The 23,487-nt window shown below is 41.2% G+C and overlaps 2 protein-coding genes across 2 annotated transcripts in view; one reads left to right on the top strand and one right to left on the bottom strand.

The window, feature by feature from the left end:
- The window catches only part of rnd1b (Rho family GTPase 1b), a 10,530-nt gene extending 8,501 nt beyond the window's left edge, over positions 1–2,029 (top strand). The window contains exon 4 of the mRNA XM_050063890.1: positions 2,018–2,029. Within this exon, the coding sequence (XP_049919847.1) occupies positions 2,018–2,029 (12 nt within the window). The remainder of the gene's footprint in view (positions 1–2,017) is intronic.
- Positions 2,030–13,710: 11,681 nt separating this feature from the next.
- LOC126403326 (probable E3 ubiquitin-protein ligase DTX3) lies at positions 13,711–22,812 on the bottom strand. Its single transcript, XM_050065919.1, has 3 exons — positions 22,457–22,812; positions 19,430–19,647; positions 13,711–16,581 (listed from the first exon to the last, which is right to left on the bottom strand). The coding sequence occupies exons 1-3, from the start codon at positions 22,754–22,756 to the stop codon at positions 16,503–16,505; spliced, it is 597 nt and encodes a 198-aa protein (XP_049921876.1). The 5' UTR covers positions 22,757–22,812; the 3' UTR covers positions 13,711–16,502.
- Between the last annotated feature and the right edge of the window lie 675 nt (positions 22,813–23,487).

Raw genomic sequence — 23,487 nt, 5'->3', positions numbered from 1 at the left:
GTCATATGTAGAGGTGAAAGTCCACTGACCAAGCAGTGATATTTGAAGATTGGGATGAGGATGTGTTGAGCAGCTAAATTTACCTGGGTCTTCATGTGGTTGCTTGTCAGATGATTCTGGGAGAAACTGTGCATTAACATGACCCCAAATTTTGTTGTACGGCCTTTTTTTTTTCTCAGGATATGGGACATGGTTGTGTTGCTGTTGAACACCTGAACTGTAAAACTAAAAATATAATCTGTCTTAATCAAAACGCACTGAAACAGTAAGAAACTGATGCAAGCATGTTGAGCCTGAGCCATCCTGAATTCTCGCTGCTTTTCTGCTAAATAAATAAATAAATAAATAAACACTGCTGCTAAAAAACAAAATGAATCATGGGATGTCAGTAAGGTGGAGGCTGGAGCACCTGAGGTAGAGGCTGACATTGTACACATGCAGGCACACACACTGGGTGTGAGGACATGTAAATGGGCCACATACGCTGCTAGTCGTAGTAAATTAGGCCAACATCTGGACAGGCACAGAGAGTTCAATTGCCCACTCAGCTGTGGCTTGTACCTCGAGGGCTCGGTTAAGGAGAAGTGGCATCATGGCACAGTCCAGTGAGCTTTTAGGATCAACCCTGCCATTTTGTTAAGACTTTGCCATAACCAGCCACCTTAGAAAAGTTCTTTGTGTCGACAAATAGAGGGTCACAGTGACCGAGGCTTACTGTGTCGCCATGGACAAAAGCTGGAGGGGCATTTTAGCTTCACAAAGCCACTTTAATGGGCTGTAAAACACTGTGGATTAATTCTGATTCACACAAGTTTAACTAATCTGAATATAAATCCACATCACAACATTAAATTCGTAAAAGTGCTAACATCATTATCTCTCTGGTGACATTTAAATCGATAAATTAAAATATAGATTGATGATGGACGATGCAACAACAGGCATTCATCTATTCATTGTAGTTATAGTGATTATATTCTAGCTCAAAGTTATGTGCGACTCCCCCCAAAAAATATATATATAGTGCAGTGAGTCAGTGTTCAGGCTGGACTGGACAGTTTTTCTGCGGGCCTGAATGGCGGTGTACAAAGGGTGATCTGAGGGGAGTCATGCAGCACTGAGTGGACAGCCCTTAGTGCTGTTGTGTAATATTAACATCATGTTCCGGGTCCTCAGATAACTCTCTGCAAGGACGCAACAGGACAACAACACATTCCAGAAGTAACCTGTCACTTTATGTTTCTTGTTGCAGGCAGAATCAAATCGTCCATACTGCCATCTTAAAACCATAAAAAACAGTGCTCAGGAATGCTACGCCAAAAACTGCACGCATCCATCAACACACATCTGCACAGATACGTGCTAATCTTTGATTACTGATGAGGTGTGATGAGGTGTCGAGTCCTGCAGTGTGTGCTCTCCCTCTCTCTCTCTCCCTCTCTCTCTCTCTCTCTCTCTCTCACTGAGACACACAGACACCAGATTCTCTGCCTCTGCCGCAGTGCAGGGCAGGGCCAGAATATCCAAACCCATCCATTTCCAATTCAGCCAGTTTGCTCTCAGAGAGGGGGGGTATAAGAGGATTTAAAAGGACATGATCACAACATTCCTAATATGCCTTTTATCCTCGCAATCTCCATACAAGCTCCCGCAAAGACTGGCAGGAAAATTTTGATTTTTCTTTTCACATTATTTTTTTTAGATCTCAGAGGAAATAATGAATTCATGCGAAACTAAAAATATATTCTTCCCTCTATGTCCTTGTTATCTTGTTGATGACTTAAATAAATCACCCTGAAAGACACCCTCTGCATCATAATGTTACACACACAGCACCAGCAGCCGTCCACCTGAAAAAGACCTTCCCTCTGTATCTTCTGGCTCACTGAGGACTAAACTCGTTGCAGCTCCTCCACCACCCCCACCCCTGTGTGTGACCCCTGACCCTAAACTCCCTCCTGTGGCTAAACCCACGGCTCCCCTGGAGCTCTCTCTTGACCTTGTGTTTCCCTGGCAGCACCACCAATGAGCTCAGTCAAATGTGAGCAATTGTTTAATGTTCCCTGTGGCCACAGTGGGAAAGCACAAGTTCTGCCTCAGAAACTGGATGCTGTGTTTTTTGTTTTTTTTAAGCAATATAAAAAAATCAGTGTTGTTTTTAAGACACATCCTCATGCATTAACGGGGATGGATCAGGGATGTGTATGTGGCACAAGTCATGCAAATTGAGAAGATGTGGGCTGGATGAGTAATCATCAGTTTACTCTAATCCTTACACGCTGTGTGTGTGTGTGTGTGTGTGTGTGTGTGTGTGCAAGCGTTGCCTCTGTTATATGTTTACTCTATTCCATTTGCCAGAAGAGCAAATTTCCTCAATCTTGTTTACATGAATGGCAGGTATTTGTTGGACGAAAATAAAAATGTGTATTGTGTTGTTCACATCATACAAGGGACGTTATATTAAGTGTGACTCAATGAGAGGCGTCCTGTACCAAATTTCAGTGCTTTATGTTTGTTCATATGTTTTAATTTTCAGATAAAAAGTCTGGAGCTATACATCAAATGGCAGTGTTTAATTTTTGTATTGTGCACGTTTTATACAAGGGATGTTCCCTGAGTGCATCAATCCAAAACTTACATCCAAAAAACACAGGGTACAAACACACACACACACACACACACACACACACACACACACACACACACAATATGCACATGCTCTATGCCCTGCTTTGTGATCTCTGGGCAACCGCACACAAAGGCGAAGGCGTGTTCTGCTCTGCACAATGTGACACTGTCTGAGCACGAGAGGATGAGCACTGGGCTGTACCCGTAACACACATAAATACACACACACAGAAACACACACAGTGGATTTGGCAACATGCCACATCCTGCGTGTGTCTGCACAAGCCAAAATAACATGGAGACATCCAGTACATCGCCCATAAGCGCCGTCCCCTCAGCTGCACCAGAGCAGGGTCTGATGCTTTGTCCTTCATGCTGATTAAAATGCTAGATTAGGTCAGCTGCAGCAGACTGAGTGCACAGCAGTGATAATTACTCCATAATTACACCATATTGTGTCTCTGCTGTGTTTCACCACTGTCGTTTTCCTTTTTGCTCAGTGGTCATGTGCAAAAGCCCCACATCAAAGCACTGAATCCAAATCTGGCAGCCTAAGTAGATGGATGAACCTGCTCCATAACTCAGACGGAAAACATCAGCATCCATTAAAAGGACCAGTGCATTCCTCCAAACAGAGCACGTCTCCATCAGTGATTAGCGTGCATGTGTGTGCGTGCATGTGTGCAACTGTTATCCCTAAGGTCCCTGCAGCTATGAGAGGAGTAGAAGCAGTGGGGGGAAGGATGGGAGGGAGACAAAAGGGAGGCCGCGGCTACTGCAGACGGCACTCTGCTCATTTTTGTCTCCGCCACTCCTCTTTAGGGAACCATGGCTACAGGCGGGAGCATGTGCCTTTAGAGGTTTGTGGGAGTGTGAGGTGTGTGTTACGCTTGGTCCAGGATGCATGAGGGACCAGAGGGCCCTCCCACTGAGCAATAAGTCTTCTGCTCTTTCCTGGAGGGGGTGTTGGGCGGAAAGAAACAAGGAGTGAGCAAAGGCCGAGGGGGAGGGTGTGTGAGGAGATGGGAGGATATCTTCAATAGCTCAGTGTCTTTAAGCCTCATCTCTATTTTACTATAAAATGAGGTGGACTTTGAAGAGAGAGCTGCTTTAAGTTTGCCCTGCTGCAACAGATGCGGACACTGGAGTGTTAAAGAAGGAGGGGTGGATCTAAGAGAAACACCACAGCTGAGCGATGACATTGATCTTTAGTGACAGGGGAGCTGTAAAAGCACTGAGAATACACACAGTAGAGGGATGTTCTTGCATGTACATACTCAAAGGGGGAACTGAAGCATAGAGCCGATGCAGATTACATAAGCACTGCAATGGGAAGAGGTCTTTGCTGTCAGGCAGCATCCACAGGAAACTGAAATGAGCCAAGTCGCAGCGAAGATGTGAAGATCAAACAGAGGATACATAAGTAAGGTGTATATGATCACTCTTTCAAACAAGGCGTCGTTATCAGCATAATTACCAAACAGGCATTTGAGGTGCTGATCTACAACAGTTTCATTGCAGGGATATGTTGTCATGACAACAACAGCTGTTTTATCTGTGATGAGAGCGTGTTTCCTTACTTTTCTAAAGGAAGAGACAGGAATGCAGTGCGAGCATTGAGGGAAACAGTAGAGCTGCGCAGATGTTTTTTCACAGACAGTATCAGTTCTGCCTGTTTCACCATCGAACTGCAGTGTGCATCGCCTTGTCTTACAGTGCAACAGAGGTGTCAAGAGCCTGGCGTAGATTTACAGTAGGAGCCTCAGTCACTGACTTACAGCAGTATTTTCAGCGGCACATGCAGTGCAGATATAAAAGCATCACTATGATACACATGAGACAGTTGATGAACTCAGTAAGCGTGAGTCCTGCATGCCAGAGTCTGTGTGTTTATGGCTGCATGCCTGAGCATCCACGCAGCCTCTGCCAATCCCACTGTGTCCAAGGGAGAGGAACACCAACAGTAAGCGTTCTTGCTTATTTTCAGGCCAGAATTTAGAAGTCAGGCGGTCATGACATTTCTAATTAACTGTCACACTTGTGCCAACTTATGCAAATATTCACTTTGCTTCTCAATTCTTTATCCTAGAATGATCAACTTGTTCTCATACCAACTCGTCATATACGTCCTGTCACATACAGTTACAGAACAGTTTCTGCTCATTACATGCATACAGACTTTTTCAAAAATACACTTACAACATAGGTAAAACACTTGGTTTTTGGTTTATTGGCAACAAAAGCAAGTGGTTAGGGTTAAAAGAAAAACATCATGGTTTGGCTTAAAATAAGTACAGTTGTTACTAATGTGATGTAACTACACGTGACATACGTCATGTCACATACTAGCACAGACAGTACTTTGTTATTAAAATAACTCCATTAATGTTTAGTTTCACACAGGAAATAAACAGCACGCTTCAGGGGGAAAATACGGACGGCCTCCTAATATGGCCTTTTTCGCTCTTTATGCTAGAGTAGTTTCCAGCAGTGCCCACTGCATATCATAGACTGCTGCAAAGGGTGCTTCTGTGTGTCAGTGTCTGACACCAAGATCAGTGTCAAAAAATGGCCGTATTTGATGAATTGGGAGCGAGAATGGGCTGATGTTATGCAAATGAGAAATTCAAGAATGTGTTACACAACAAATAACTTTGCCTTGAACTCAAGCAGATTCAGCGTCAGATTGCAGCTTCTCTAACAAGCCAAGCGGCAACTTTCAGGGCTAACATAAGCCAACATGGAAGTGTCAAAAACTGCAGTTCTTTGAATGGCCACTTGAGGCTGGTTCCAAAAACAAGTCCATTCACATAGACCCTTGTGAAAAAATGGCCAACTTTACAGCAGAAATAAACATGTTACAGCCAGCTGCACAGTTGCACTCAAACAGTTTGATTCTCTATAGATAATTTCCCCCTTCATGACAACTGTATGAGGGTGAATTTTTTGTACAACTCACCTGCTACATTTTAGGCTTAAAGTTGTGAATAATTAAGGACATGGCCATTTTTGGCAACAGGTTGTCTGCGTGGCATCATCAAAATCTGTAGCCCCTTTCCCACTGCACAAATATCCAAATGACACCCACTAACAAATAGCTACTGTATTAAATGGGAAAGGTTACATTCGGCATTCACTCACGGGACAATTGACTCTGCAGTAGTAACAGGTATTTATCGGCTCCAGCTCCAGCTGTTTTCAATCAGCTGTGGTGAGTTAGATCCACCCCTCGCACCTTCAGAGCTCCAACCTTTTGTCCAAATATGGCCACTTCAGACACCCAAAATTCAAGATGGCAACGGCCAAAATGTCAGAAATTTAGGCTTCAAAACGGGAGTCCACAAACCAAAGGGTGGCATCACGGTGACTATGTTTATTACAATATATTTATCCAGTCTATGTACCAAGGAGTGTTGTTCAGCACAGCAAATGGTGCGTTGTTGTGGTTTTACTTTGGCATTCTATATTTAACTCCAGTCTGTTTGGGTACGCATCATCACCTTTAAAAAGCTGGGAAAGAAAGTCGTTTGAGATAAAAGAGAAGTTCCTAATCAATGCAAGGTCTAGATAGTGGAATGCGGTCTGTTACTATGCAACACATCAGCTCCAAAGATATTCCCGTGGAGGATTTTCATCCGCCCTCTGTCTGTGTCCTTCCTCCTGAAGCTGTTTCTTCTTTTCACTGTTTCTTCTTCCTCTTCTCTTTGACTCGCATGTTCCAAGGTTTTTGATTCACAGCTGCTTGGGAGGCATCTTTGATAAGTAAATATGCATTTCCCCCCCGGTTGCTATCCTTCCTGCCTTGATACTGACTGTAAAAGGCTTAGAGGCACCTTTGTGACAGGAATCAGTGTGCCACACTGGCTATATTTAAATGCTCGCTTTCTCCGTCTTCTCCATCTCGCTCTAATTATTGAGATGGCCTTTGATGTTTATAAGATCTTTTTTTCCTATTACATTACGTTACATTTTCACAATCATTTAGTATTTAATAAACAATTTAATAACAGTCCTGGAATCATGAAATTAAGTAGGTAATCTTTGCCTGGCTCTGTAGCTGACACACTATCATAGAACATGGGTATGATTGATTTCACTGAGGCATCCGCAGTCGGCCTTGGGTTGGAATATTTTTGTTAGAAAAATAGCAATAAAGGTGGGAATTACAATCACGTAATTATTGAAGAAGTCCGTAATAAACAAATGTTTTTGATATGCAAACGTTCTATTGTATATCATCCGCTTTCTATTAGAGTGTACCCAAAACTTCGGTCAGGCTGAGCGCACCCACAGAGCACCTGAGCGGACACCATCCCTTTATGTTTAGCCCCGTCCGCTCTAACCCTCAAACATCGCAGCTCCAGTTACAATGCACATGTGTCATAACCTACAGCTCCCACGGGGTAAAAGATTGTATCCCAGGCTTCATCGAATAGCCTTGCAGACTTTCAGGAAGTGCGCTGGACTTTGAAGCCAATTTAACATAGTGGCCAAGCAGTGTGACGACAGCTTCCAGTTCCGTCACATAAGGTTGTGTGGCCCAAAAAGACATTTTCCCATAGACTTAAGATGGCAAAACATATGTCTGTAAATCAATAGCTGTGTCTCAATTCAGGGGTCTGCAGCCTTTGAAGGAAGCGGCCTTCGCGGTTGACGTCAGCCGCGTCCTTTGAAGACCTGTTGGCATTCCTGTTACCTAGAAACCAGCTGCGCTTGACAAAAGTAAGCTAGTAAGTTAGTTAGCCCTAAATCATGGACCCAGAGTTGTTTTATATATGTTTTTTTTTTTGTTTTGTTTTTAATACTTGAGGAGATGATTCACTGCTGGAGACACTGATGTTTGATATATTTTAGACTGATGGACGTTTTCAGGTCAGCTTATTAAATTAAGATTGTTTAAGCTGTGTGTTTTTAGCTAATAGTAATGTTAACAACAGTTAACCGTTAGCTAGTTAACAACTGTCAGTTAACTTAACTCAGTATATAATCATAACCGGCATGCAATGCATCGTGGGATAGGCTGTGTCACGATGGATTCATCTGTTGCATCCTTCAAATTCTGGGAAAAAAGGCTCCATTTCTCAGCGGCATTTGAAGGAGCCTTCAAAATGGAACAGCCTTGGTCGCGCCGATGCGACGCAATCAGTCTCCAAATGTGGCCTTTGAAGGCTGCAGCCCCTGAATTGAGGCACAGTTCATGAATACCTTTTTTGAGTTACACAAACCCTGCAAAATAACTGGTTTCACTATCAGAATTATCAGACCAATGTTTCCACCTGAATCTAACATCATTTTAGGGTCACACTGATGTGTACACATGCCAACGTACTTGTTTTGCCGGGGTTTTAAGAGTGCAGTGGAGCGAAGTAAAATAAACTATGATGTCAGGCGATACTGAGAAGTCAGATCAATTCAGAACAGCTTTGATAGCAGCATCCATCTTGTCCATAGCAGTCAGCGTTGTTGTTATTACTTCTCATTGGTTCCGGTGAGCCATTTGACAACAGCTTGACCATGGTGTTAGTCCCACCCTCGGCACTGATTGGCTTATCGTTCCTCCCCCCACAGCGCTTATTGGTGGTTTTTGGTGGAGTGGGTGGATTCCAAAGTCTGGACCCAGGAAAATAATTTACCCCACAGATAAACTCTTCTGTCAAGACTTCCTTATCCTTCTAGGTTTGGAGCAATCTTTATTTTTTAGCTATAAATATGAAAATGTATTGTATGACTCACTCAGATTCATGTTTCATACGAGGACACACTGTAGCAGGAAGGGTTACTCACACAACATTCTCAACTCTTGCTATAATTATCTGACATGATTAAGCTTTCTGTTTACTCTTATGATTCATCAGCTAAACTGCTGAGTGAGCTCTTTGTTGCCATAAGGTGCAGCTGCTCCATTTGCTAATTGTAAGAGCTCCTGTTCTGCCCTCTGGAAGTGTGATGTCTCCTCATCAACAAACCACAGGTGAAACAAGGTGCCCGCCTCATAACCACAAGAATTCACCTGCCCTGACATACTTTACCTTGAGGTTAGAGACTGGTATTACTTGTCTGATAGCTCTGCAGGTTTATCCTGATCTTCTCTGGATCTGTATCAGGTCTCTGTGTGGAGGCTCAACCTGAATTACAGTGCAAAAAATAGTTACATCACACATGGGTAAATAAAATCTTTGTGTGGCCCACAATATCTGTCAGCAAGTGCACTTAGCTGCAGCAGAGAATGCTTTCTCAGCCTACACCTTGGCACAGCAAAATAAAATCTACAATTGTGCAAGCACATTTTTTCTTGAGCTGGTCCATATTTATATTTACACTGCGAGGCATTAAAAGCTTATGTGTAGGATCGTGCCTGAGCTCAGGTCTTTATATAATAATGATGCTTTCTCTACAGTTTGGGAAATCTTTAGAAAACTACTGGTTAATGCTGAATATATTCGTCCTTCTTCTGTTGTCTTCAAGTGTAAATAAATGGAGATGAAATCCAAACACAGAAGATCCATTAGATATCTATTTAATGTGTAATTTTGACATCTAATTTTAGATTTATAGAGCAAACCCTACCTTCAATACACATGAACTTATGGTATGCCAACCTGGAGATGTGCTTTATATATGAAGAGATAAAAGGGCTCATTGCTATTTGAGCAGTATAATAACTGGTTCCTTCAAAGTCTCAGTGGGGCTCACATACAGTAAAAGTGCCACTTGATACAACCTTCCCGTGTAAAATATACCAGGCTGCATCAAAAATTGATGGAATCCACAATATCACTTATTTAACAGATTCTTTTAATACCCACAGTGTTGGGTAACCAGTGACATGTAGCACAGTTATGTAATAAACTTACAAAACAAATGTAATGTATTAAATTACATTTATAATAAATGTAATCTGTTACATTCACTGAGAAAAAGAATGTAATTTGAGTATAGTTACTAATCAAAATGTTGGTGACTACAGAGGGGTTACATCCGCAGTGGCATAAGTTAGTTACAAGGGGCCTCAGTGCACGCTATTATGATGGGCTCTACTGCATACTACCGTGCCCATATCGTCTTGTCACGTGATCAGAGACTTGACATTATATAACAACAACATACATATTACCCAGCAATCATCATTTCATATCTGTATACAACAAAAAATACCAAAGAAAATAAGAAATTATTGATTTATTTTAACTATTTTAATTGTGGATTTATAGAATAGTTGATTTATAGTTAAAGAATAAGCATGTGATTTGTTATAGATGCTACTGACCGTTTTACAAATAAAGAAAAATAAACATGACAGAGATGGGTTTTTGCCTTTTTCAAGGGCACATATAGCACATGGCACTGTTTTTAATTTAATGAGAGTTCATCTTTGAACACAGGCATATTCTCAGGGTGGCAATAACTCATAAGGGCCCATTCTCCATCCAACATGTTGTCCAACACATTGTTGGAGGGCCCTTCTCTCTCTTTAGGCCCAACACACTGCCTGTACGGTCTATATTTACTCCTCTGTACATCTGAATATATTTAACATTCATTCTGTTGCTTTGCATCTTTTCACCATGCAGGATGCCTTCTTTTGTTGTGGCCTATTTCCCAGCAATTTTCCAGCTTAATTACCTAGTTATAGGTATACCACGCGGGATTGTTGGTTACTGTTTGCAAACATGCTTGCAAGTAAAGATAAAAGTGAAAGCCAACCCCAGATTCACTCTTATTTTGTGTTTCATCTCGTTATATTTGCATTTTTTTTTCTCAGCACTGTGTCTCTTGGATGCCTGCTGCTTACAGTCTGGCTTCCGGTCGCTACCTTTCATAAAGCCCTGACCTCACCTGAGCACTGTGGGGGTACCCACCCAAAAACATCCCAAACATGGAGATAAGTAGAAAATAAGGAAATACATGCAGAGTCTCTGCAGAAAAATACACCACCACACACTTACAGTGGGTTATAAGTGATGATTGGGAGGAGTTACGTCTGTATGAACCCACACATTGTTTTGTAGGAAAATCCTGCAAAGTATACCTTTAAAACATTTGTTAGAAAAGTAATCAATTTACATTACTTTGATTTAGCGACTACTGGTAACTATTACATGTCAAAAGTAACCTCCCAACACTGAGTACCCGCTGAGACATGATGTGTCCAGAGTCCTCACTGAGACACATCTCTGCCAGCCTCAGTCTGATTTTTGTCATGAAAAGAAACATTTTTCCACTAATGTGAAAAGAGCTCCAGACAGCTGCTACAGTTGTTCAGAAGAACGACAGGCCTTGGTTGAGATTCTCGTTTGTAAAGTGACAGAAAGGTCATGCTAGTTGCCATGACAGCCACAGCTAATTGCTCTTACATGAGGCAGTCTGAGAGTGGCTGGCCAAGGCTGAGGATGCAGACAGGACAAGGCAACAAAGGAGTTTGGCATTCCTCAATGCACCCAGAAAACATTTGTAAAGATTGTATTCGCTTTGGATTTCACTCATCTTTTGTTGAACATTTTCATGTAGCTGCACAGCCTGTTACTGCAGTTTCACATGAATGAAATGATCAGGTTGGGTGTATGAACAAAAACGCTTACATGAGCGTGATAAACAACTGATAACAACAGTGTTCCTGGTTTAAGTTTGGAGGGGTAATTACTGGACATTATTTTAATCCCTCTCACGGTGACAGATAATGGCGTTGCTATTCTCATATCAGGGAGAAACTCGGCTGTCGCTAATGAAGAACAGCTTGAGCAGAGCCTTCAATCTGTGACGCTGACATCTCAGCCAAAGACCCCAATAGTTGCCAGCTCTGCTGTTGTGTCCTGACTGTGAGGTAAGTCAGTAAATCTGTCAGCATTACTAAGAAAAGCAGAGGGTCTGTTCTGCTAAATCAGGCAGACAAAAAGCCGTGTAGCCCCGGCTATGAATCAGAGAACAGAATGTGAGAAACTGCCTCGATAAAGACACACACACACACACACACACACACACAAGTATTCACTGGTGCATATCCGTACATACAGTATGCACAGATGCAGTCAAGGGCACACAGACAAAAGCCACAGAAGCACAAGCACCCACACACCCACCTTCACTTTGCTGTTCTTAAGCAAACAGCCTTAGGCTCAGTGAATGAGCATGTCGGCGGTGTGGGCTGACATTCTGTCACACAAAGAGTGTGTGTGGAGACAGATGCCTCCTCAGCCTCCTCCTGTCCATTTACCTAACATATAAACACAGCCTGCAATATCCTCATTTGTCCCATATAGATGCTTTTAAATCAGGCAAGACAGAGAACATTTATCTCTCAAATTTGGCATTAAAAGAGGAAACTGGGTTAAGAAATATATATATATAAAAAGCATACCTTCAAAGGTATGCAAAAGTAGGCTATGTCTGGTGGAGCTGATCCTCATTACAGTGAGGGGAGACAAAGAGTAGCGCACCCTGCACATAGATAGACAGGTATATCTGTGATTGGGTAGCTCTAGCACCAGAGGATGAGGAGGCAGGCAGGCAGGCAGGAAGGCAGGCGATGTGCCAGGGTTCTCCCCACAGCCAGAGACACTCTAATTAAGGAGCACAGTGGGGAGAGGGGGCGAGAACAACAGCTCTGCATTGTCACATAATGATTTTCTTATCATCTCTAGTACAGGAAACACTGCACATCTCCCGTCTGATGGGTATGCACGTCTGTGTGTTTCCTGGGAGCCCCTCCTGAGCGGCCGTCTAGTCACACCCAGAAACACGAAATCACCAAAGCCCTGGTGCTATTTTCAGCGCCTGACAGGGAGAATATTCAAGTCATCCAACCACAACGGAGCAAAGCGACGTTTGATGGGAATGAACGCGAGCAGCCACAGATGTATTGGTTTTAATCCATACACTGAGAGCTTATTTTCACTGTCATCAATCCATTTTATAGGGCAAGGTTGTCACTGGCTATTTACATTGATGCATGTTTAATCCACCCACAATATTGCTCTGCATAATCTTTGATGCATATTTATATCTCTGGGTATATTTCTGTGATTCTTTGCCCCTGTTCCCAGATGTCCAGATGGACAATGACAGGGAGGGGAAACACCTGCAGAGAAGGGCAAAGAGCCGTTCAGTTTAATGTAAATTCTGGACCCAAAGTTTATGAGTGAGAGTGCAAACAAAATACTGAGTCCATGCTTTTTTGTTTAAATTTAATCTGGACAACAATGCCTGAAGAAATACAGTCAGATGGGTCTTTTTACGGAAACCGTCTTTAGCCTTTCACATGAAATATCTTATGTTCAAAAGTAGGTTACATTTCCGCACTACCTCTCTCTGTGTGTTAGGTATGTTCAGTGTTCCATTTTTCTTTTTTTTATCACAATCTGCTCCACTGCTTAGCAAGCCAATTTTCCAGTCCATCACTGTAAATCACTCCTCTGTTGAAATGTCTACAACATAATAATAATTCACAACAAAATATACAAATATGTGATGACATGTTCATGAAGTTGTATCAGACATTTATACATTACAGCAGAAAGGGAAATAATTGGCAAATAAAAAAACCCATAAATAACAGACAGTTAATGGAAAATGATAATATGATGCGACAAGAGAGGAAAAGGGATGATAATGAGAAATGGATGGACTAGACTGATGAATTATGGGAGAAAAGGCGATAAGGCGAAGGTGGGGGTGGGAGGGTACATTTGACCAGATGGGTCCTTGTCTGCTTTGTGAGAGCAGCAGATGCCCTGAGATCCTAGGCCACAGAAATGCCCCCAGCCGCTAAACACCAGAGCGCTAAAGAGCTGAACTCCGTAGCTCCGCCTTGTCACATGTGCACTCTCTCTGATATAGAAATATAGGTTAAAGGTGTTTCCTCATCCTGTAACTCTGTTGCTCCTGAGAAGATCAGCTGGATATTAATTTATATTCAGCTGTAGCTTAGTTAAATAGATGCTGCTCAGAGAGCCTGTAGTGAAAAGCAAAAACAGAGCGTGTGTCTCCTGCTCTGTTTGCAGTGTTTTAGGTTTATTTGTGTGGGTGATGGCTCGGACACTTTTTAGGCGTTTACAGTAACTTTCAGTTCAACAATAGATGACCCTTGAATTCTTTTGTCTTTATTAACCTTTAAATTGAATCAGGGTTTGTCTGTGTACATACAACAACTCATCTTTAAAAGGACAGTTCACCTGAAAAGCATAAATGGGGCTTACATGCAGTGTTTGTCCTCTTACCTGTAGTGCTATTTATTAGTCTACATTGTTTTGGCGTGAGTTGCCAAGTGTTGGAGGTATTGGCCGTAGAGATGTCTGCCTTCTCTTGAATATAATGGAACTAGATGGCACTCGGCTTGTGGTAAAGCGGAAAACAAAACCATCTGAAAAACTCAACAGCAATGTCTCTTTCCAGAAATCATGACCCAGTTATTCAAGATAATCCACAGACCTTGTTGTGAGCAGTTTCATGTAGGAACTATTTTCTTTTTACCAAACTACACCAACCACCTGTATCACTGCGCAGAAGGAAGCGTGCATCTACTGTTAGCTCACCTAGCACCACTGAGCTAGCTAATGTTATAGCTTAGCCGAGGAGGACACCATAATGTTTACATCTCACACTGTCATGAGCACAAGACACTTGTCCATGAGTAGATGCACACTCCCTTCTGCACAGTGATACAGAAAGAGACATTGCTGTTGAGTTAAATGTTCTTTTTGGCGCTTTGAGCATCACAAGCTAAGTGCCATCTAGTTCCATTACACTGGAGATAAGGCGTCTCTACAGTCGATATCTCCAATGCTCGGCAGCTCACACCAAAACAACTTAGACTGATAAGCAGAATACAGGTAAGAGGAAAAATATGTGTATTTGATTTTAGGGTACACTGTCCGTATAATAGTATATTCACAGCAATCAGAAACCTTAAAACAATCAGTTCAATGTGGTCAAACACATGGTGATAACAGTTCCCTCTGTCGTACATACACTGCTGCTAAAACTGCCCCGAGCACCATAGAAACACATGACTCATCATCTATAGCAGATGCTCTGCTCCTCTCACTGACTTTGGGCGATGAGGTTTGGGAGGTGCTGCGGGACTGTGGGTTTGTGATGATGATACAGCTGCATACCAAGCAGACACCATCACACAGTCTTCTTTGAGGAGAGCATCACCCTCTAGTGGAGCAGACAGGCAAGAGGCAGGACTGAAAAATATCAAAGATGCTTTTGGACCAAAAGAGTTTGATAGCTACATGACTGGACTTGAGATCGCTCCTGACACTCCTTTGGTCTGCCACAAGTGCGTTGACTGGTGTGATAGAAAGGCACAACGTTAATTAACATGATATTAAAGGTGCTTTATGATAAGAGTAATGATTTTCTTTATGTCTATATAAGCTGCTGCCGCATACAACATGCTCAGAAAGCAGCGACACAAGTACTGACAGACGGGGAGAATATATTTTTAGGTTCTCTAAGTAGTTTAAAAATCACTGAATGGCCTGACACCAGTCTAACACTCAGACATGCTTTTTAGATATGTACCTAGCAGGTCTCCAGGGCCCTCTGCAGCTGGCCTCCTACTAAGGCTCCCAAGGATCTCCCAAGGATGCATAGGGAGTCAGCATTTAGCCTCTGTGACCCTAGTTTCTGTAACAGTCTGCATGAGGATGTGAGGCACGGATATTTTTAAAAGACACCTTAAGACTAGCTTTTACTTAAGGTGCACCAACATTTGTTGCCTCAGTTTTTAAGTCTGGTCTTTCTACTGTTTTTTATCCCTTGTATTTTGTTTATTGTCGTAAATTTTAGTCTTGCAAAATTCTACTGACTGTTGTCTATTTTTATTGTTTTGACTTTTTTGTCTTTGCTGTTTTAATCCTGCTCTGTGAAGCACTCTGGACTGCATGTTGTATAAAAGGTGCTATATAATTAAAGTTGAGTTCAGAGTTGAGTTAGTGTCAACATATCCCTTGAAAGGACCAAAACCGACATCTCAGTACTTTCTGACTTCCCTGTCTCATCCCTGAACCTGTTTAATCCTAATAAAGACGTAAGCATATGAGACGAATATTTATTTTTATTATTAAAACATTAGTAAATACTGCTTTTGTTGGAGTCTATTTTCAGCCACAGATCTGGTGCATTACTGAATATTAACAGCAGCAGGACAGTGTATGTGGAATCATCTTAAAACAAACTACAATGCCCATGTCCATTGTAATGAAGAACATGTCACCTGTGGTTATATTAGGGTTCTGGACAACAATGAGGGTCCACAGCACAGTTAGCTATATCTTATATTGGCTTTGGCTACACAGTGATTATAGGAATGATTCAGATTTGTTGAGAATAAGAGATTATCCTTTTCACACAATACACTACCTATGACAATGCCATATATATATATATTATCATCTCTCATATTCCTAGGAATCTTTATCTATGCATTTCACAGATGATGTGTTTTTACCACCTGTTCTGCCTCCTATGTTGCTTTTAGGCTCCAGACCTGTGATCCAAAGTTGAAAGATATATACCTTACTGAACTCTGATGATCAGTAGTACTAAATAACTCTTTTATTAACCAACTGCAATGTAATCTTTGTTTTGTTGGCTCACATGCTGCACAGACTGTGTTCAGAGCTTTTTGTGTTGTTTTTTTGCATAGTCAGTTGGCAGTTAAAAAAAACTCTTTGGGAAAAGCCACCGACCTTCACATCTCTAAACAATAGTTCCATGTATCCCCTTCATAGACTAAAAACATCTCATAGCGTCAGTGATGACGATCCCTGCTTGAGGAGTGCAAAAAGTGCAAACTGGAAATTAGAGACTTTGTAACCATACAAAGAGTCAAATGTATTTGAAGGACATCCTCCGATTGTCTTCATCCATCAGTCATCTAGTGTCACTCCTTTAAGACGAAGCTCCTCTTGAACCCTGGACAAATAATCTGGATCTGGATACCCAAAACTGGAATGGATAAAGACACATATCAAAATGTAGCAGGTACATCTCTGGAATAAGGTTAACAACTTCGCTTTAATTGTAAACAGTAACTTATCAATCGATAGATTAAAAGCTAAGTAAATGGGAATTATATGTTGAATGTAATTATGATGATGTTAATAGGTCCAATATTGTTGAAATACCACAAACTGTATAAATTTCAATTAAACATACTTAAACACAATTTAATATCTTCAATATAAGTTATCAAACTCCATAGACTCCACAAAATATAACAGAATGCCTCCCCTAATTGCTGGGGATGTAAAACCTGGATGAGGAAGGTTGTTATTATCATTATTATTATTATTTCTGTTAGTTTCTTAATATGCTTTGGAATTGCTTCATATTACTCACAGGCACAGCTGTAACAAAGCGTGTTTTGCAAAAGTGTAAATCTGAACTTCCTCTTTCACAGAGGTGATGGTTAAATTAATTAACATCCTATAGTAAACGGGAGAAGATTTTATACAGTGTGAGGAGGAAAACAGAAACGTATGAAAACGTGGGGCTCTTTTTGGGCCTAACTACCATCATTACACCCCGAGGCTGGAGGTTTAGAGTGGAAACTCCTCCTGCGCTCTTATTGTCTAACTTAGTGTTATAAGTCTTTGTTAGCATTTAGTTGAACTTCATACTTTACTTGACTTTTTTCTGTTTTTTAATTGTAAACAAGAGTGCAATTTCTACCATATCAAGCCTGTGGGTGTGGAGTCAGACAGTTTTTTTTGTGTTTGTTTGTTTGTTTCTTGATTTGTCTTTCTCATGTGTATTTGTTAATGGAAAAACGGCTATTATACTCCAACAAAGAATTTGAAACATTTTTTTTTTAACTTAGTTTAGCTTACTGTCATCTGTACCAAAGTACAGCAGAGGCTGCACTTCCTGAGAAGGCTGAGAACCTTTAGTGTGACCCAGGAAGTGCAACTTTTCTATCATGCTGTGGTGGAAAGCCTACTGCGCTATGGGATTTCGGAATGGTTAGGAAATTTGACAGTCCAGGCCAAGGCCCAAATTCACAGACTAGTAAAGTCAGCCATGAAGATTATGGGAGTCTGCCAACATCCCAGTCTTCAAGATATATTTTTCAACAAACTATAAATAAACAAGCGCAGAAAATCATCTCAGGCCCTGTTTAGACGACAACGGTTTCTCTAAAATCGGAAAAGTCTGTCCTTTGTGTTTTAAAACACTTCCGCGTTTATATGACGACGTTATTGAAACGATCCCCATTCACACAAAACCGCAAAATCTACTGGGAACATTGTAGTATGCACGCCAGGCCAATGGGTGGCATTGTAAATTTGCAAAGCAACACCAAGGCATGACGCCACGCGCCTGCGCTGAAGCGCTTTCCTGTACAACGCGGTGATTACAAACCAAAACAAAGAAGACACAATGGCGAAAGCACGCACAGATAACTTTGTCTGGACGGATGATGAAGTGACCTTGCTACTCAAAGTGACCCTGGACTATAAGGCATCAAAATTTCAAGAAAATGTTGACTGGGAATCATGCCAGTCGAAATATGCGGATATCTTGGTGGCATTTCTCCAGCAGTATCCTTCGAGTGAAACTGCAGGAGAAAAGGAGTTCCTGCAAAAGAAAGACTCCATTACCAAAGCCCAGGTGACCTCAGAGCTAAAAGCCATCCAAGGAAAATACAGACATACCGTGGACTCTGGACGGCGGAGTTTTGATTTTGATTTGGGCTGACCTGAGACAACTGGTTACCCTCAGCTTGCCTTGAAAATAGTTTCTTGTTCTTTTTCCACGAGTCTACAAACATATTCAGTGCCACATTACAGTCTGCACAACACTGCACACTATGACAAAGCCTGCCAAGAACCCATAACTTCCGGTTATATAGATTTTCTGCCATTTTGAATTTTTTGAAAAACACTTCAAATTGATCTCTTCCTAGGAAGTTTGACCGATCTGCATGAAACTCGGTGAACATAATCTAGGGACCAATATCTAAAGTTCCCTAATTCTCAACTGGGTGGCGCTATAACAACAGAAAAATGCTTAAAAATGGCTAAAATGCAACCGATCACTGTGGCTCCCCCTGTGGCTGAATGTTGTTGTTTTTTTTCTCCTGTTTTTTTGGTATGACTAAGTCATGGTATGGTATGCTGTACATAATCACGGAAACTGTCAGTGTGTCATTCTGTCAGTCAGTCATTCTATCAGTGCGCCCCACTTTTAAGACAATACAACATATAAACACTTTAACTATCTGCCTTTCAAAGTGCTACCTCAACTACTAATGTACAGTTTTAGCCCACTAACTATGCCACTATTGGCAATGGTACTACTGTACTTTCAATAAAGCAATCGTACTATCAAATTCACAAAAACTCCGTCTGAATACATTGCTCTTCTTAATGGGTTCAGTTGACTATTTAATCTGCAATTTCCTATGACCTGTATGCCAAACACACACCATGTGAAACTGTACGTGGGCCAACTATGCACTCAATGGGTATGGACTAGTAAGAGAAACATACCAAATCACATAAAAATGAAATTTCTTTTCTTCATTATATGCCAGCAAGTAAGTTAAGTAATGTTATGGACAGTGGTGTAGTGGAGGGTATATGCAGGTATCTGGAATATACACACCTCTTTTTCTGGCCATTTGTAGTATACCCTCCTATCAGCCAAAAAACATCAGAATATATAGGAGTAAACCCACTTCCTCCTCTGTAACCTACCCATCTACCTAGTAGTACACCCACCTCATTAACTAACACAACACCACTGTATATGGGTGAAAAAGGGCGTTATTATACAGCAGTGATATGCATACCATTGTGGACCACCCGCCATGTTGGTCTTGTGATGAATGTCATTCCAGGTGATGACGTTGTTGAGGCCTGTGGTGACAGATCGTCCTACGGTGAAGATGAGTCTCCTGTCGAAGGCTTTCTTCAGCAGCTTTAGGACTTTCTCGCCCTCCTCTGTGGCTGGCAGGAAAGCAGTCCGAGAGGTACCGCTGTATCTCACTCCAGGGTTTGGGTGTTGAGGCTGTAACATGATAAACAGCTTATATGTAACACTGATCAACAATCGTGGCCCATTTCTGATAATGCTTAAATCCTGCTTTTAGGAATTATGGCAAAACAAGTTTCATGATGCATCTTGTTGTATGATATCTGTGTTACAGATGAGGAGGCAAAGCTCACACATCTCCCTATCAGGAACTAACGCAGACACATGTGGGGTTGTTTCTGCTGTCACAGTTTGTAAGAAAAAGACTGACTTCTACTAACACCAAGAGGCAGAAATATTCCCAGAAAGCATCACCTTATACAACAGAGACTTCAGAAACTTTAAGATGCATTCAGTGTTGCACAACATCCAAAAATATTGACCCCTCTCTCTTGCTGTCCCTCTCCTACACACACACCTCCTCCCTTTATATCCTGACCTGTAGAACATTTTGAACGCAAGGCTGCTGGTGATGGTTTTTTGTTTCTAGTACATCCAAGATGAAAAACAATGCATGTTTTCAGTATTTGCTTTGGTCTATTTCTCCAGTCTGACCCTTTATAAACACATCTATGTCATGACGTGTGTGTTTGTCTGTCTGTCATAGACAAACAGACACACACACTGTTTCTGCAGTGATGTTTGCTGGTTAAAATATGCTCTAAAATGGACTGCAAATACAACTTTTGACACACATTTGAGGGGTTAAGAGTAGAGCTGAAAAGATAAGGCAATCAATCAATGCGACAGAACAATTAGACGAAAAAAAGACATTTGAGGACATCATTGTGGGCTCAGGGAAGCTCGAATGGACACTTTTTCACAATTATTTGACATTTCATAGCGAACATGGTGGACTCTGTGGACAAGGACCCATTACAGGGTGTCCAGTTTTTCTGACAAATTGTCATGATCCTGGGTTTTTGTTTATATTCTGTTATCCTATTGACTTTGTTTTTAAATTTTCTGTTTGTGTTCCTTGTTTCATGTTATTCATTCATGTCTGATCTGCTTCCTGTTTTATTTTGTAGATTCTCTCCAAGTGTCAGGTCTGGTTTTGCTTCCTGTCTTTGTGTTTTCCCGCCTGTTTTCTGTCACACCTGTCTCGTTAGTCCTTCCCTGATCCCCGAGTCTTCCCTTCACACCTGTTCTGTATTAGTCCATCCTAGTGTTCCCCTTCACACTCTTGTTGTTAGCCAATCCCCATTTCCTTCCTTTTGCCTGTGTCCTCCTACTCTATCTGTGTCTTGTTCTTGTGATTAGTTTTCTGTGTATATGTACCTGAGTGTTTCCCTTTGTTCTGCATTCATCCCTGTGCCCATCCCTATGTTCTTGGTGTTGGTCCCTGCTCTGTTTCATGCCTGGTGTTCTGTTTGGATTTTTTTTAACTGAGTTCATCGTATTATCCCGGTTGCTTTTCAGTTTAGTTTTTGTTCTACTTTCATTTGGACTTTTAGTCATTTGCCTGCTCTGGATGTTTTTTATCAGCTGCATTAAAGCTCCCTTTTTGTTACAACTGCCACCTGCCTGCTGCTCTGCATTTGGGTCCTCCCTGAACTGATTTTTGACACAAATCATGTTTTACTTATTTAAACATCACAGGTAAGCATTGCAGGCAAGCCGTACGTAGTCTTGCACAGAGTTAAGCGTTATGTAGGAATATGGTTATTCGAGTGAGTTAGGTCAGTCTACATTTTGCCAACAGGTGAGTGCAAGTATGAAATAAAATGGCAGTATTATAGTTTAAAGATTTGTAACATTAGAAGTGTAGACTTTAACATAGAAAGGCTTCACCCATTTTCATATAAAGAATTTTAAATAATGGATAAATGAAATTAGATAAAATGTTTGTGGTAGTTAAGACCTCACAAATTCAAATTTAAGACTATTTAATGATTTTCAAGGCCTTGTTTTTAGTTTTTAGGCATTTTAAGACTTTTAAAGGTTCTCTAGACACCTTGCACCAACTATGTTAACAGCTCATGCTAAGGTAACGAAAACACAGCAATTCTTATTTTCAGGTATTTTACACTAAAGAAAACATTTTTATTAAGGTATATAAGTCCACACTGGACCTTTTTAATAATAAACAGTCATTAGTTGCAGCTCCAGTTGAAAGTTATCAGACTTTAGAAAGTCTTTGGCTTTGAGTTATTGTATATTTGTTCTATTTGAAGAGAGAGGAGGAGCGCATACCAGGGTTGGAGAGTTGCTGAAAATACAAATTTGAAAAAAAGATGTCAGGCGCACACTCTAAGACTCGATACAAAAATATTTTCTTTTATTCAAGTACCAACGTTTCGACTAGACTGTCTTCGTCAGGGTTTTTATATTTGTTTTTTGTCAGTATAAAAAAACTTTAATGTGCCCTTTTAACATGTTAATCAAATTCATCAATTACCAGATAACTTTAGGAATATTGCTGTCACTTAGATTGAGAAGTATATTCCTATAAAAAAGTTGTGCGCAAATAACAGCAAAATCAAGCCCATCTTGTCCTCCTTCCCTACACGGTTTCTATGGCAACAAGAGGATACGCCTCTGAAATCACCTCCATATTGGATTCCCTGGATTTTACAGGCTAAATATTTTACTTTGCTTTACTTCTTTTGGCCCTTTAAGAAATCTCTTTGAACATATAATAAAACTTTGAACTGGCGGCCATTTTATCATACCTAATCCAGATGCCTTAATGTTTCCATGCAGGACATGTTTGAACAAACAGCGCCCTCTGGTGACAAGATGTAACATCACAAACAGCTGAGAGGTGTAGTCTGTACTGACACAAGCCCTGTGGATATGTAGCCTGCTCATGTTGCCTCTATCTTCAAAGTGTGAGTCTCACCCCTTGTATCCCTGCTGGGAAACTGTACTGTATGACGATAGAGCCGCAGTGCTCAAAGCCGGGCAGGGTCTGCCAGCTGCGCATCACCGTCATGGTGCCCTCCGGCTGGGTCCCCTTGTACACTCCGTGGTAGGTGTAGCATATCGGACACGCCGGTTTAAACTTGAAAACAGAGTCGATACACGCGGAGCAGAAAGAGTGACGACACTTTAACGTTTTCTTCTCCTGAATTTTGTCCAAGCAAACGGCGCAGTCTTCCGTACTTTTACAGACTCCACCAGTGTTTGGGGTGTTTGCCATTATTTTTCCGGTATGTGACGACAAGTCTGTTGCCTTTCCGTGTATGAATGCACGAGGGGTTGTTATATGTCCGGTGATATGTGACGTCAGAATAAGGAAAGAACCACATCCATGTGTAAGGAAGTGGGGCAAACACTGACCTCTGATTGGTCTGAATTTATTACTAGTGATTTCTATGGAGACTCTTTGTCATTAGCATATTTCATAAACCAAATATAAACAAGTGTTGCCCCCAGTGGATAAACTAAAGTACATTTACTATTCAATCTTGATTTACTTTAACACTGCTTGAGTATTTATATCCTATGGTACTCTATATATCTACTACAGAGTAATATTGTGCTTTTTACTCCACTGCTTAAGCTATCTGACAGCTGGTTACTAGGCCTTTATTTTTTACAGTGTGATATTACTACTTTTCTACATAACTCTAGACACACTCTAGATACTGCTCAGGTTTGTGTATATCAGCAATGTTTGTAATCAAGAGTCAACATGCCTGGATTATGATCACATGAGAAACACACCAATGCACATTTTTTAATCTGTAACTGTGAGACTTTAATTATAAATGAGTGTATATGTCATCTATTTGGCTGCTAATCTGAATGTGTAATAGGTCACTACAGTGGTTCTGAACCAGGGTCCTTAAGGGAGTTCCAGGGGGTCCCCAGAAAAATGAAGAGTAGTTTATTTTCACTTTTTAATTCACTATATTAGCAATACCAGTG

Source organism: Epinephelus moara, chromosome 16, assembly GCF_006386435.1.
Source record: "Epinephelus moara isolate mb chromosome 16, YSFRI_EMoa_1.0, whole genome shotgun sequence".
NCBI lineage: Eukaryota > Metazoa > Chordata > Actinopteri > Perciformes > Serranidae > Epinephelus > Epinephelus moara.
The sequence above is the reverse complement of the archived record's forward strand: the minus strand, read 5'-3'. Positions and strand labels throughout refer to the sequence as shown.